At 39.5% G+C, this 15,670-nt stretch overlaps 1 protein-coding gene across 1 annotated transcript in view; it reads left to right on the top strand.

Annotated features, from left to right (window-relative positions):
* LOC131591864 (tryptophan 5-hydroxylase 2) overlaps window positions 1-15,670 on the top strand; it is a 49,531-nt gene that overhangs the window by 15,114 nt on the left and 18,747 nt on the right. Inside the window, exons 7-8 of the mRNA XM_058862965.1 lie at window positions 745-880; window positions 5,863-5,989. Coding sequence (XP_058718948.1) covers window positions 745-880; window positions 5,863-5,989 — 263 coding nt within the window. The remainder of the gene's footprint in view (window positions 1-744; window positions 881-5,862; window positions 5,990-15,670) is intronic.

Genomic DNA, 15,670 nt, shown 5'->3' with positions numbered 1-15,670 from the left:
TGAACATGTAGAGCAGGATGTTATCTTGTACAGGGAGAAAATCCCTCCATATGGTGAGAAGGAAAAGCTGAGTTAGGGCTGCTCTCTCATTGCCATTCAAAATCTCACACTTCTTTCATTAGTACGTTTTCAGACTACGCAAAGCAGGCAGTGATACCTGTTGCAGAAAAACTTGAAACATTGTCATGTACAAATTTTGAAAGAAATAAGGAGCTAATTTTTGAGAGAAACATGCTTTCTGAAGTCACTGAGTCTGAAATTGTTTCACTCTGGGATTAATCTGAAAAAGGAACACTGTAAAATATTTCAGTGAGGACCTCAACTATAAAAATAATTATTTTATTGACACGAACAATATTTTATCTGTAAAAATAAGGACAGTTTTGTTTTAATCCTATTCTGTTCTGTTAGTTTTTTTAACGTATTTTGCATATTTTCCAATATGGATCTTCTCTCCCATTTGGTACCAGACATAAAAATTTTAAGAACATCACTTACAGTACCTTAGCACTTTTTTCTAGACAAAGATATCCAGGCCAACTTTGAAATAGCTCAGGCTGTTTTCATTATACGTACACTAGCAATGCAAAGTACTTCTTGTATGTAATAATTGAAAATGATGTGTGGTGATGGTCAAGATTCTTTGTGTCATGCTTCTGGTAGAACAATTCACAACAGATCTGCCACCAGAAAGTGATACAGTGATCTGTGTAATGTGGTCTTTCATTATCTCCTTCACTTCAGAGAGGTCTGGCTTCACAGTGAGACCAGTTGCTGGATACCTGTCTCCCCGTGACTTTTTAGCTGGCCTAGCATACAGAGTCTTTCACTGCACTCAGTACATACGGCACGGCTCAGATCCCCTCTACACACCAGAACCGTAAGTTGCTGCCTTCTCCTCAGTACTGAAAAAATATGCCCACCAGTTTCTTGAGTGAAACAAGTTAATTTGCCAAGATTGAAAAGAGGAACCTTTCTACAAAATGTGAAATTCTTCTTACACTGTTGAGTACAAAATCCTTCACAATCATGAGCCAGAATTTAATTCAAAGACTTTTTTGTTGACTTTTACAAGGGTCTTAAATAACTGGGTAATTTATATAGTGAGCCTGAAATACTATTAGATTATATTTCAGTGGAAAATGGAGTTTTCACCTAAAAATTTTAAAAAAGTGTCTATAATTTTAGTTTCTGCTGGACAACTAGAAAGAAGTTGTGGAAAAAGTCCCCCCAAATATCCTGAAAAAACCCTGCTTTCAGAATTCTAATTTGGTCTCCTGTGTCCCCATTTTTATTTTTATTTTTTTTTTGGACCAGGTTCCACAGCTGAACTTCATTTCTCTCCTATAACACAGCACAAGCAAGACATGGGGCACTATTCTCTTACCAAGAGTGAATATTAGATATGAAGCCTTGTTACAGGGAAATTATGACAGAAATAAGAGACACTTTAATTACAACTTTTATAGGACAGCATTGCAGCTTTTCCAAAACAGAATATTGCAAGTTAATGTGAAATATTTTGGCATATGGTCTTTTGATGAAAAGTGAGGAAAAAGAAGATCAAAGAGATTGTAGTTCTTGTCTTGTGTTATATATGCTGTATTCTGTGCAGTAATAGCAGAACAGTACATGTCATTTAGATAATATGGAGGTAGTTTTACCAAAGGTATCTGCTGATCTTGTAACCACAGGAATGACATTTTTGCAGTGAATCAGTCATCAGGCAGTTAGCATGAAATTGTAGCTGTGGTTTAATCAGCTTGGACTACTTGAGTGTGTTTGATTTTTTCCCAAATTTACACAGAGGATTCATACACCTATATTCAGCTCCAGTTCTGCAAACATTTGGATTCATGCCTCAGTTTGATTCCATGAACTGACTGCCAAAACCATGGAGTAATGTTTTTGAATATAGAAGGTTTAATGGCACTGCATACTAAGCTGTATGTAAAAATGTGGAAGCTTTATTCAGGCAGAGTCACCAGGTGGTGCTGTTAGACACTCAGCTGCCTTTTTCCTCAGCCCCTGAGCTGGGTGAAGTACTTGCTGAAATGCTCTGAGGCTAGCTTTGTGTGCTTGTTTCTTTTGGAAAGGAGGTGGTGATCCCTGAAGGAATTCAGTCGCTTCTATAACCTCTGTAATTAGAACTTAAATCTCTTAGATTTGTAGGCAAATTGATAGAATGGAAAATCTTGAAAGAAAGGCTTGGGTGGAAAGAAGGGCTGAACCTCTTCTGGTCTATTTAAAAATATCTGTTGATATTTCATATAAATAAATGATACAGGGGACGTACCAGACTTTGCATCAATGATTTCCTCTCCTGTGGGAAGCCAGTGTTTCAGGCTGCAGCAGGTACCAGTGTTCAGCAAAAGAATGATGATGTTTATTAACTTAGTACAAACTAGAAGAACATTTTCATCTACTGATAAGATATTTAGGTACATAACTCCAACAGGATAAAGGCAATAACATCTTCCAGGAAGCAATTAAATGTGTCTGTGCTTTTCCTGATGTTCTCTGGTTCATTGATTTGTGTATTTGAGAGCCCTGCAGTTCTCAGGATGCTGCTTTTACATTCAAAATTATGCAGTGGATCTTAGCTGATCCTTAGTAGTAATGGCAGCTGCTTGTTTGGTAACCTTTCTGGTTACTTGCTGTCTGGAAAGTTGCTGAGTAATAATAACAGTTGAGTTAGGATGAAGGTTTTTATTCCTTATTTGAGCTGAACTTAAAAATACAGGTTATGGTCTTAACACCTCTAAATATGACTAACAGAGGATTGAAGTTGTCATTTTCTAATGATGTTATACCCTCTTCTTGCAGACCTACTGGTTCACCTTAGTTAAGTAATGTGTACTGACTTTCAGGAACTCCATAGGAAAATTTTGAAAATCCCTTTAAAAATGTATTTATGATTTTTTCCATAACATAGAACACATAAGTGTTACCAGAAGTGTAGGGTGAAAGCCTGGTGCTTTTCTAAATCAGTGGAAAAACTAAATTGACTTGAGTGGGGACAGCTCTTAATCTTCTGCAGTAGCTGCAATGCCCTGAGATCTCCTGGTTGATATATGGGGCCATAATGAGGTTTGCTGCAGGTCCCTGGCTGGTGAATGTTGCATTTCAATGATATAAACCTGGTTAAAAGGCTCCCTTTGACTTCAGTGGGCTTTCCATCAGATTTAACACCCAGGCTACAGAGCTAGATACAAATTAGAGAGTTCATTTGGTTTGATCTGTATCACAACCATATGCATTTTAAAACATATTTCTTCCTGATTTTAATTATGTTTCTACTACATTCACAGAGCTATGTAGATTTCTTCTGCTCTACTAACTAATTTACTCCAAGAAAAATCTTTTGCTGTGAAAAGTGCATTAAAAAATCTTATTTTCTCTGAGCAATGTGTGTGAATAAATTAAAGGAACTTAATTATTTTCAGAATAAGACAAAACAAAAGAATCAAGCCTTGGTAGTTAAGCAAAGAATTATATTATTTAGACTATCTATAAAGGGCCAGACTAGCAGGGAAGTCTAAAAGACTTCAATGACAATCCCAAATGCTGGTTCATGTTTCTGCCTGAAAGATTTTATGGGTTTGGTTTTTTTTTATTGTTCTTATGCTTTTTGCTTTAAGCTCCCCTCTTTGTAACTGCACATTCAAAATACTACTTTGCATAGCTTTAATGGAAGAATCTACAAGCTAAAGGCATGAGAGAAATATCTTCTGCCTCCTCATTCTTTTCCCCTTGCCAAGAGAGACAAGTTAATGGGATTAGGCTTTGTCTGTTCTCATTTTGTCTGCAAGAGTGGACAGAAGAAAGACCATGTGTCCCAGTGCAGAACTGGGAATAAATCAGCTTTGCTTATTTGTTTCTGGGGGTTGTGGCTTCAGCACAGGAAAACAGAGATGTAGGCTCAGGTGTCAGTAGTAGTGATGCTGCTGTAAAAGCCTGCCTGCAGGTGAGTGTGCTTACCTGGAGCCAGGAACTTGGAGCCAGTTTCATTGTTTGCTTCTGCTTGAACTGCTGATACAAAGCTAAATATATCTGGACTGATGGAGTGTAGCACAGATGCTCAGCAATTAGTGTTGGTTTGCCCAGTGGAGGTAAGAATTGTTGTGCTGGGCTTCCAGAGAATGGCATTGTGGCCCATTTTTATGTTGGAAGTTGATGGTTGGAGAAATCAGGCTCTGCCAGTGAATTGCTTGGTACTGGGAAGTGGTGTGTCTGTCTGACTGCAAACCAAATTTCTCAGCTGTCCTTTGCAATGTTAGTGAACTAAATCTTGCAAGAGATGATAGAAGAAATTGTGATTGGAACAGAATTAATTTAAGCAGGGCCTTTAGCTTTGGTGATAATCCAGTTAAGCGATGCAAACTGCCTCCTGAACAAAGAAATGGAGGCATGCAGAGCTAACCAATTTTTCCAGTCTCAGTTCCAATGAGAAAGGGACTACCATCTAGACTATGGGTCTTGTTGAATGAATTGCTCACATGTGAAGTTGGGTCAAACCTGTCACACACCACTTCTTGTGGTGCTTGTCTCACCAAGAAGTGTGACTGCAACATGAGCAGAAGTTGCTCTGCATCTGTCAGTGAGACCATTTGGACTGAGAGGGAAGACTTCTATGTGTCCCTCCAGTTTTGGAACTGTATTTGATACATTTCTGGTGAGGCAAACTAGGAATACCAAAAACTTTAATTTTCACTTGTATATTCAGAAACTTCTATTTACTACTATCTACCTACACATTATTGGTTCAGACTTTTTGGTGAGGATAACGAGTAAGAAGACTTTAAATTATATAGGGGGTTGTTTTTCTGTTCATGATTTATCTGAAGTGTCATGTTCTGTGACTTTTCAAACAAAAATAGTTTGTAAAAGACAAATTGGATGATTTTCGGTAGAAGGCAGAAAACTTGATGTTTTCTTCCTGCCTTTAAAACATTTGTTTACAGCTTAGGATAAGGAAAAAAAAAAAAAAAGAGAGAGAGAGAGAGAGAGAGAGAGAGAAATGTCTTTGAAGAGACAAAAGCAAAGGAAATGTCAGATTGGATTTTTAAAGTGAACTTTACTACCAAGTCCATTATTTCCTGTGAACAAGTGCAGCAAAACTTTCAGAATTGTTTGAAAGCTTTTGTAGATGATGCATGTGCACTTCCGTTAGCAGTTTTTTGTACACTTATGTCTGCACTTTGTCATGACTAACAATGCACTTACAGATGTGAACAGCTGTTCTTTTTGAAATGATTTGGATTCTCTGCTTTTTCTGAAATTGGCTTGCTGAAAAGTAGACTGCATAACAAAAGTACCCAGTAATTGCAGTAGAATCTTCTGACTAAATGAGAAATCAGGTGCACAGGAACCTCAGTAAGTATTGCCCCATATTTCTGGGGGCAAGTGGAAAAATGTTTGCTGTGGGGTGCTACCCAGGTACAGAAAGAGGAATGGACAGGAGGAAGAGGAAATGTGTTGGATTTTCATTTATGTGGAGAGAAAAGCTGAAAACTGTTCTTATGGGACATCTGGCTTTCCTCTGGGCAGTTCAGCCTTCATGTCACCAAGCTGGAAAGATTGTAGTGATCAGGCTCTTCCACTCAGTCTGGAAATGATGAGCAAATCACAGAACAGCTGGGGTTAAATGATATATAACCTATTTAACAGAAACAAATGTATTTCTACCTACACGTAGAAACCATATATACAGGGAAGAACTACACTGTAAAAACCATGCTTCATTGAAAGACTTCTAAGATAGGTGTCAGACCCATGTAAAATGGCTTATGTTAAATTAATTACAGAATTATTATGGTATTAATTTCTGTAATGACTCTCTTTTAATTTTCATTCCCTTAGGGATACATGCCATGAACTCCTGGGACATGTGCCTCTACTTGCTGATCCCAAATTTGCACAGTTTTCACAAGAAATAGGACTTGCTTCACTGGGAGCATCTGATGAAGATGTTCAGAAATTAGCCACTGTGAGTCAAAATCTTTTTGTGACATGCTCTCTCATCTCTCCTCCTTTTTAGCTGATGAACTGATGTGCATTGTCTTATTAGAGGTGACTACATTTTCAGGTTCCAGGTGACTATGATGTGATAATCACAGAGCTTTTGGTTTTTTCCCCATTGTTTTTTGAGAAGACCAAAGCTGATCACACTGAGTAATCAGTTTCAATTTTTATTTTTAATAATCACCAATTTTCAGGGCTAGCTGCAATGAATTTTTTTGCTTTTGTTTGCTTTAAGGTGCTGGAAATGAATAAGAAAGGTAAACTTGGGAAAAAAAATACATTTTGATGTGTGCTCTGATCTTTAGACTCTTAGCTCCTCCACAGGTGGTCACTTTAGCTCCTAGCACTGATATTTCTGTACTCACTGTTCAGGTTTGCATCTCTTAATTTTATTCCAGTGTGTGATGGATTTTAAGATGACATTGCATCCTTACCTGGTGCTCCCCTTGGAGAATATTAAGCCAAGGCTGTGTAGCAGTAGATCAAGATCAAGTGCCTTGGCCAGCAGCTGGGAGATGGATTCTATGTTGAATCAAGTGAGGCACGAGTCAGCAGACAGTGTGAGCTGTCTGTGTGTTAAAGCTGTTAGATGCTGCTGAGACTGAGCTTTCATGGCCTTTGTGTGAGGGACCCTGTTAAGCTGTCATGAGTCTCCACTCCTGAGCTCCTGACAGCCCTGTTCTATTGCCACATTCCAATAACTGGGATGCAATCCTTTGCATCATGACATAAATTAGTGGTCTTTACCTCTTGCTTTGTTCATTTGTTTTACTTACTGTATATTTCCTTTGGTGGATCCTGTTAAAACTAATGCGGCAAATAATTTAAGGAGCTGTATTGGATTAAAAAACTCCGTATTTATAAAGCTCCATATTTAAACATTCTATCTTCTGAAAAATTCTGAGATCTGGCAGGGGAATTGGTTACTTTAAAACTTTTGCAGCATACTGCTGCTCTTCTACACAAGAAGTGCAGTGGGGATTTAAAGGCTTGGAAATAAGTGTTGGATGTGGAGTCAAATTAGGTTCAATTAAAACGCAGAAGTTTTGATGCACTGGCTTAGCAGAGGCTTAGAGTCCTATTTGCCAAAAAAGGTGTTTGTACCCCTTTGACTTGAATCTTGTTTGATTCGAATCTCCTGGCTTCTCCCAGAAGAAGTCACTAAACTAAATCAAACTCTCTTCACTCCTAGTTAGACAGGCTTGACACCTTGCTCATGGCCAGCTCCTCTCTCATGATTATGGGTGTGTTCCTTGTTTTTCCAATGGATGTCTGGGGAGAAGAAACTGCTTGTTTGGAGGAATCATTAATGTTGAGTGGGTATTTCCACCATTTGCTTCAAAGGGACTTAGTAGGAAACAGACCTACCTTGCAGTCTCAGGAGAAGCTACCTAACTGGCTGTCTCTGTAAGTACTGTGAGGAAAATGGCATGCCCAAATATGTCACCCCAAAATAACCTTGGATGACAGGGGCCTGTTGCAGAGGATGAAGTTGGTACTGGGCTGTTTGGGTAGAGATCTTAATATAAAGTGACCTCTGAATATTATATAAATGGTTGTACTCCTCCCCCTCACAAAAGTTCCAAGTTATGACTGAATGTGTCATCTGAACAATGAGCTGCTCCTGAATCATAAAGCAAAAAATAAAAGAAGGCAGCTGAATCACTTTCCCTTATCACACTGAGAATCTGATATCTGAGTCAAAGTTGATTTCTCCTCCCATGCTGGAAATAGCTCTTTCAGGTGGAAGAGACATTCAGGAAGAGTCTGGCGAAGTTATTTTTCTACAGGAGCACAATGAGGGGCTGCACTCCCCTGGGGTAGATGCTTGACAAATACAGAGATGTTACTTGCCCTAAAATGTGCAATGTAAACAGCCAACTTGAGAGCAAGTAGAAAGAACACCTCTCAGTGGTGAGGGTGAGGAGGCCAAGAAATTCATTCAGCTAGGCACCAAATGTCACCTGAGGTGCCATTGACTAACATTTGCTGCGTTCAGTCCCATTTCCATCCCAGATAAAAAACAGACGCAGCAAGCTGAGAAATGCCAGCCAAGAGCCTTAACACAGAAAAGCATTGCAGGTTCCAGTGAGGTGACTTCAAAGTAAATAGAGAAACTAATGGAGAGAGAGTATGCATATTAATGAGCTTGAAACAATATGCCCAAAGCAAGCTTGCCATTAGCCTGACCTTCTTCAAAAGATAGTGACATTAAGTGCTGAGCCATTACAGGGATGACAATGACATTAGGAAGAGAGGAAAACACCTCTTAGGAATTCAGACCAGAAAGAGGAATTATTGCAGGTGATTTCATAATCTTTTGCTCCATTCTGCTCTCAAAAAGACACTGTGTATCAGCTTTGATAGATCTGCTTTTTGTGCCCTGCCCTGAGCTGCAAAGGAAGGGTCTGATGCTTTTGTCCCTGCAGGGCTGACACACTGGGTGTAGAGCAAACTGGAGCCTGGTGCCTGGGCAGACTAGAAGCGTTTTGTAAATTGCTATTAGTCATGTCTGTGCAGCCCCATTGAGGGCAGGAATTAAATGGGAGAGCATTGCAGGGGCTCTGGTGCTGGCCAGCTGGAGGGAGAAGAATGGCTGCAGGGGAAGAGAGTTGAAAAGACAGTATGCAAGTTCCCTTCATCCTCATGGGGTCTTGTACGCAGATAGGGGAAAGAAGAAAGGAACTGCTTCTGCTTTGTCATGAGAGTGGAATACTGAAAGAGCCAAAAGACTGTCTTTTAGTGGTTTGTTGAGAGATTTCATTTTCATTTACAATCTTTTAGGAGAGTAAGAAAGAGGAAAGACACAAAAAAGTTGGCAGAGGTAATGTTACTGAAACGGAGTGAGGTATTTGCACCATCCACTTCTTTTTGTGGAATGTGGTATAATGCAGTTACTGGTTTAGGCAATACAATATCAACCATGCATATCTGGTTTCTTATTATTATCATCATCTTTACTCATGTCTTGTCCTGTTCTGATTGATTTTCTAAAACTGCTTTTGAGCTAATTTTTCAGCATGTCTGATCTTCCTATTTTCACATAGCACAGAAATAAAAAAGGCTGTCTTTTCTGCTTACCTATCAAACCATAAGCTATGGAGAGGACTTGACATGAGGTGTTTCAACTAATTTATGTAGTATATCATTTACAACATTTAACAGCATGTAACGTAAGGTTTTGTCAGAAAAATTGTACCAAAAAATACATCTCGATTTACATTTCAGTGCTAACTTGTAATTTGTGGACTTGGGAGCTGTCTTTGTAAAGCTGCAAGTTTCTAAGCAGGAACCTGCTTGTCTTGCTAATGGCAGAAATGACTCCTGACTTCTGCTAAGTTGTTTCAGCACAGCTCAGGTTGTCCCTTCAAGATGCAGTATGTATAGGATGTGTTTGTGTAGGTGAAATTCAGTGGGTGGCAGTTCAGAAAAGGCGATAGCAGAGTGTCTTTTTCATGCAGTTCATCGCCAAGTCTTTCTGCCCAAGAATTTGGTCATTAGGGCCTAATTAGTTTCACTAAGTTTTTTCCCAGTCATTACTCACAGTAAGTTATATTTAAACATTCAGTTCTTTAGAGCTGTAAAACTTTCACCTTTTCATCTTGATAATATTTGTTCTTGAATTTTAACAGCATGGGACAGTAAAAATCAAGAAATTTCTTTAGTTCTGGCTGTCCTTTAAGTGGAAAACCACAACAATTGCTTCTAAATCTGAAGGAATTGTGTGTGATGAGATCTTGTAAAAAACTTGTTATGAATCTAAAAGTTTTACCTTGCCTGGATGACTGAGGACAATAGCTCATTTCTAAAGCTAACTTCAATTTATCTTTGTATGTATCACGAACAAAGTATTTTAGAATTATATACTGAGTTAAAAAAACTGCCTCTCTCTGGCTTGTGACTTTAATAATAATTCTTGTGACTTTACTTGCCTGCCTTACCTCAGAATCTCTATTTTCCTGTCTTGTTGACATCATTCTAGTCCTTTTCCCACACTGGAGATCTGGCACATAATTCAGGACAGTTCTCCATTATGTTTGCTGAGGACATAACCAGAATGGAAGAGACAGAAGCATTTTGGATAAAGACTGAGTAGCATTTGGTAACTTAGGGAAGACTCAGCGTTTGTGGTCTCACTAGATAGAATAGCCTCTCATCTTCACAAACAACAGATTAGATTTCCCATAGGGACTATTTAGTACTGCCAGGCTGTAAGTACAGTTTGTGAACTGGCTTACTGTCTGCTTCCATGACAGCATGGATGAGCTGAGAAGAAAATTTGAGATTTTGAACATTCTTGCTACATCTAAAATCAAGACCACCTGTGTGTTTCTCATTTATAGTTGTGAAATGACTGATAGGGAACTAACCATCATTGTAAGTCCGTGACCAGTTCCCCTGCTGAAGCTATTCTGACATATAAAAATAATTATGTATTGGCCAACTGAAACCTCCTATTACAGCCCAAGAGCTATGGCAGTCACAGAGCATATTGAAATTTGACATTCAAATCTCTGCTTAGTCTTTTTTCTGTGTCCCAGTTGCATGCTATGTATGTGTGACGGATGTCAAGGGTGAGCACAGTGAGCACCTTAAATCCAGCGGTGACATAATGGAATTTCTTGCATAAGTGTTACTTCCAGGTACAGCTGTAGTTAGTGTATAAAGGAGCAGCAGCAAGAAAAGCTGGGAGTGAATATGCTAATTAAAATTGCTTGAGTAAATTTTGCTGGGCTTACAGGAGACATATGAAATTATTCTGATTTGGGCTGTATGTCATTTAAGGGAGATGAATCAATTCCCAGGATAAAAGCTAGGAAGATAAAGCTGAAATCAGGTATGATGGATCACTATAGACAGACACTGTCCTGGTATACCATGATCTGTATTGTTTATCAATAGATGGCCTGGGCAATGTTTCTGGTCCTGACTTTGGCCAGGCAAAACCACCCATATGAAGATGTATTTGGAAATCGGCCAAGTGTGAAAACTGAAACTTTAACAAGGAGCAGAAGTGGAAGCAGATGAAATTTGGTGGCTTTCTTGACCATTACAGAGGTGTGTTTGAATCAGGAGAAAAGGATAACTTATTAATGGATTACTTTGTTTGGTGAAGTGTTGGGCTTACTGACTACTGCTCTAAAACCATTCTGTAATTTGTGGGCTTGCTCTGAAAAATGTTCTAAAGGAATTAATAAACAGTAATGGTCTCCATTTTTAAGGGTTGATTTCAGGAGTACTTTTTGATAAAGTAGCTGAAGCACTGATGTGACATCCTTTATACCTTATGCATAATCAAAAAGGGGGGCAGAAAAGATAGTACTTATGTCACAAAACAGTGACATAAGGTGGAAAAAAAACAACTGTAGATTCAAGGAATCAATATTTAGTATTCTAGAATATTGCAGTGGTCTCCTGGAGTGCATTGTTATGGTCATTCTGTCAGATATTTGTGGCACAAGGAGAAAAGTACCAGCAGAGATACTTAACCAGCTTTAAACTAGCCCTTCAGACTGAAGGATTCCATTACTGGAATTGGGAGCTAATGCTTGATATTTTCTGCAAGAATTGTGGCAGTCTGCTGAGGCCTTTTTTTCTGGGTATGGAGAGTCTGTTTCCAGGTTTGGATCTGTATGAATTGCAGTGCTGGTGAGGGCTGTGGCTGGTGGCTTGTGTCCATCATAAATAGCTGCTTAGGGGAGATGGAAGAACAGGATGAGCATATCTGATTATTTTCAAATGTTTTCCAAACTTCTCACCAATCAGGAACTTGGGGAACTCTCTGTTCCCACAAATGTAGCTTCTATGTATCTAATTATCCTGAAAAGATTTTTGTCCAGAGATAGCTGTTTATGTTCAAAAACACCTAAATTTTTAGTACCTTCAGTAACTTTGTTAATGACCTCTATGGCTCAACTATTTACTGTCTGGTGAGCTGTCTCATTTTGTTGCTTTTAACCTGATTCCTGCTTGGTTTTTTGTTTATGAAGAGAGAAAGATCAAATTGTCCCTGGAGGCTTTCTATATGCCATTGTGACTAGAGATCACATTTTCTTGCTTAGTTCTCTCTTTTCTGGGTAGGAAACCAATCATTTGTTTAGTCACTCCTCATGCTATTGAGGATGTTATTCCTCCCCTGAATCCTTTCCACCTTCCCAGGTAGAACTGGAAAAGAGAGAGGATATATCAGTCACCAGGTTGTGGAACACAGCAAATGAGCAGCTTGAGTGCTAACCTGAGTTTTGATTAAGAGTAGCACTGTGGAGTCAAGTCAGCTTTGGATGTGCTTGCTATAGAAGTGGGGACCTCTTGTATGATAGGAAGACTGGACCTGGTGTAGTAGAGCAGACAACACGTTGTTACTTAGGGATTAAAGAAATAGGCTGGATGCAGAAGGAAAGTAGTTCCAGTAGATCCAGTGGATCCATCTTGCAATGCCATACAAGGATGTGAGTCTCCAGTTTGTGATCAGAAAGGGGTAGGTCAACACTGGATGTGTTAATCTGGAAAAGAAACATCTTGTGCTTTATACTGGGTGCCTCAAAGCTAGAGAGGGTGCAAGAGGGCTCACCTGTTGCTGTGAGGGTGCCCAGTTGGTCAAGTCAGTAACCTGCTTCTTGAAAGGATCTCATATTGCCCTAACAGACAAAATTTTGTGCTCACAAGTAACTAGAAACAGTATTGTTATATAACATACTTATAAATGTGTATCCTTGGGCCCAGCCCTGTAATGAGCAAGCTAGATGCAAAAGAGAGCTAATTTGACTTAATTGGGAGCAGGGAAGAAATTAGAAACTTTACTGTAGAAATAATATAGTTCATTTTAGACAGGATGTGATTTATGAAGATCAAGCCCTAAGCACTTAGAAACGCTAAAGAAGAAGTCTCTATTAAAATAACAAATTGCAGCCAGAGACTGGCCTTTATTTCTTGTAGCATTTTGTTTCCAAAAGTGGTTAGATCATAATCTGTGAGGTTACTGAACTGCAAATGCAAATTTCCACGCACACAAGTAATACATTTTGACATAGAGGTTAACAAGAGAATGGTGCAAATTTCACACAGCACTGGCTTGCTAATTACGTTTGTTTATTTTCAGAAGCAACTTCATTTTCATTAAGAAATTGCAGATTCTGCAATAGTAATCTTTGCCAGTAGTTCAATAGCTCACACTCTGAACATTTGCTCTGCTACAGTAGTAATGAAAGTGAGCCTGAAAAATAGCTTAGAAAAAAATGGTGGAATTTTGTGCATGCAAGTGGCAAGCATCTTCCAATTCTGTGTTGGATCCAGTTGAGAAAGGTTGAGGAATGGGTGAAAGGAGTCTATGAATTTTGATAGGAGTTTTTGCATATTTGTTTTCTCTTTTGACCTAGAGATGATAATGTATTAGCAAAAAGACATTAAGTGTCTTTTATAGAACATATATTACCAGGAAAAAATAAAGTATTCAGTATAAGCTTCCAGTGAGCAACAATAAGACAAACATTTTGGGTAACATCTACTAACAAATCACTCATAATTTACAGGAATAAAGGTTTAAATATCAGGAGGAAAAAGAACAATAAAGGAAAGGTTTGGAATATATTGCTGCTGCTGTTCCTGACTGCCCCTGTGCTTTCACAGTACATAGAAGGAAAGTGAGAATCCTGGGCTCTGTGTAGGTATTGCTCACACTTTAACACATTATTTAAGTCATTTGCACAAGACATGGACATCCTCTGGCAGCAGCACACAGGTATATGGGGAAGCAAAGTAGTTTAGCATGTGGCAGCTCATTTCAGCCGTGTCTAGGTCTTGCTTAGGCCAGAGGTCTGTGCTGTGGGTACACAGGCGGAGGAGTTGGCTTTACTCATGCTTCCCGTGGAGCCAGAGCAGCTGAGGAGTGCTGTGCATGAAGTAGCTTTGGTGACTGCAGGGAGGGTTCTCTTTGGAGCAGCTCCCTGAATGCAGTTGTCTGGTTACCTGGCAGGAAGCCACAGTGGTGCTGGGATGGGCCAGCTCCAGGTTCCCTTTGCTCAGGGATCTGTGCATCCTGCTGCACTGTGCTGTGCAACCATGGCTGCTATGCTGCACGCCCAGCCCTCATTTCAGGGGTCAGTGACCCCAGCAGGAGAAGGAAGCCAGGAGATTCTGCACTCAGGCAGAAACCAAAACAGTTATGCGTAATCACAGAGTCGAAGTATCACAGAATGGGTTAAGATTGGGAGGGACCACAGTGGATCATCAGGTCCAACCTCGCTGCTCAAGAAGGGCCACATTGCACAGAACTGTGTTCCAGATGGTTTCTGAATGCCTCCAGTGAGGGAGACTCCATGACCTCTCTGGGCAATATGTTCAAGTGCACAGTTACTCCCACAGTGAAGTTCTTCCTCAAGTTCAGGTGGAACTTCCTGTGCATCAGTTTCTGCCCGTTTTCTCTTGTCCTATTATTGGGCACCACTGAGAAGAGCTCAGCTCCCTCCTCTTGACACCCTGCCTTCAGATACTGACACACACTGATGAAGTACATGCTCAGTCATCTTCTTTCAAGGCTGAACAGGCCCAGCTTGCTCAGTATCTCCTCAAAAAGAGATGTGCTCCTAAGTTCCTGAGTCAGCTTCATAGCCTTTTGCCAAACTTGCTCCAGGAACTCCAGCTCTCTCTCATACTCGTACTCTCTCATCTCATACATCTCTCTCAAAACTGGACACAGGTCCTGATGTGGCCTCACTGATCTCTTCAAACCGTTCACTATTCTTTTTAGTGTCTGGGATAGTTCAGTAAATAATTTTGCTTCCAAAAGGACATTCATACATGTAGCTATTATGCATAACCCAAATAGTATCATATGGAAAAAGTCTTAAAATACATACCTGTACAGGGCTGAACAGATGCCAACTTAATGTTCACAGCCACAGGGCTGGACATACCTGATGCATTCAGTCTAATTATCTTACCCAGCATGTTTCTTTGTATGCACAGATTAAAGTATGGAAGTAAGACAAAATATTTCTGGCACCCATAACTATGCCGAGGGCTTGATTCCTTAATGCTGCAGCTTTGGAAGTGGTTCTTATGTCTGTCATCACCTTTCTATCAAATGGCATCAAAGTGCTGGATAGAATATAGTCCCATAAAATTTTAATTGAGATATTTTTTGGTGATCTAACATAATAATTTCGCAAGTATAGCTTAATTATATATTTATTAGTCCAGTGCTGATGCTACAGAGGGCCAGGGGGCAGTTTGCTATTGCTTTCAGTAAGCTAGGTCTGTGGGCTAAATACTAACCTCATTTCCATGTGTACCATCTCCTAAAAGACATAGGGTTGTACACATGAAAATTAAAGTAGAATTTGTTGCTGTGAAATTAATTTTTATCATTTCCTTTCTGAAACATTTTATTTAGGAATAAGGGTTTCTGTGGGGATTGAATTGATTCTGGAGGACACATGATTTTGCAGTTGTGTCTCTTCCTTTGTCCAAACTCATGTGGTACAGCATGCAACAAATTCTGTTAGCTACTTCTTAGAGCTAGCAGGCCTTCTGAAGTTATTGCATAAAGGTTTTTGTTTTATTTGTTGATGATTTTGGAAAGTTAAAGTAAGTACTCTAAACCTGAAAGAACTGTTGAAGCCAAAGACAAGGCTACAGGGAAGGACTG

This window comes from Poecile atricapillus, chromosome W (genome assembly GCF_030490865.1).
Source record: "Poecile atricapillus isolate bPoeAtr1 chromosome W, bPoeAtr1.hap1, whole genome shotgun sequence".
NCBI lineage: Eukaryota > Metazoa > Chordata > Aves > Passeriformes > Paridae > Poecile > Poecile atricapillus.
This window is presented reverse-complemented; position numbering and strand designations above follow the sequence as displayed.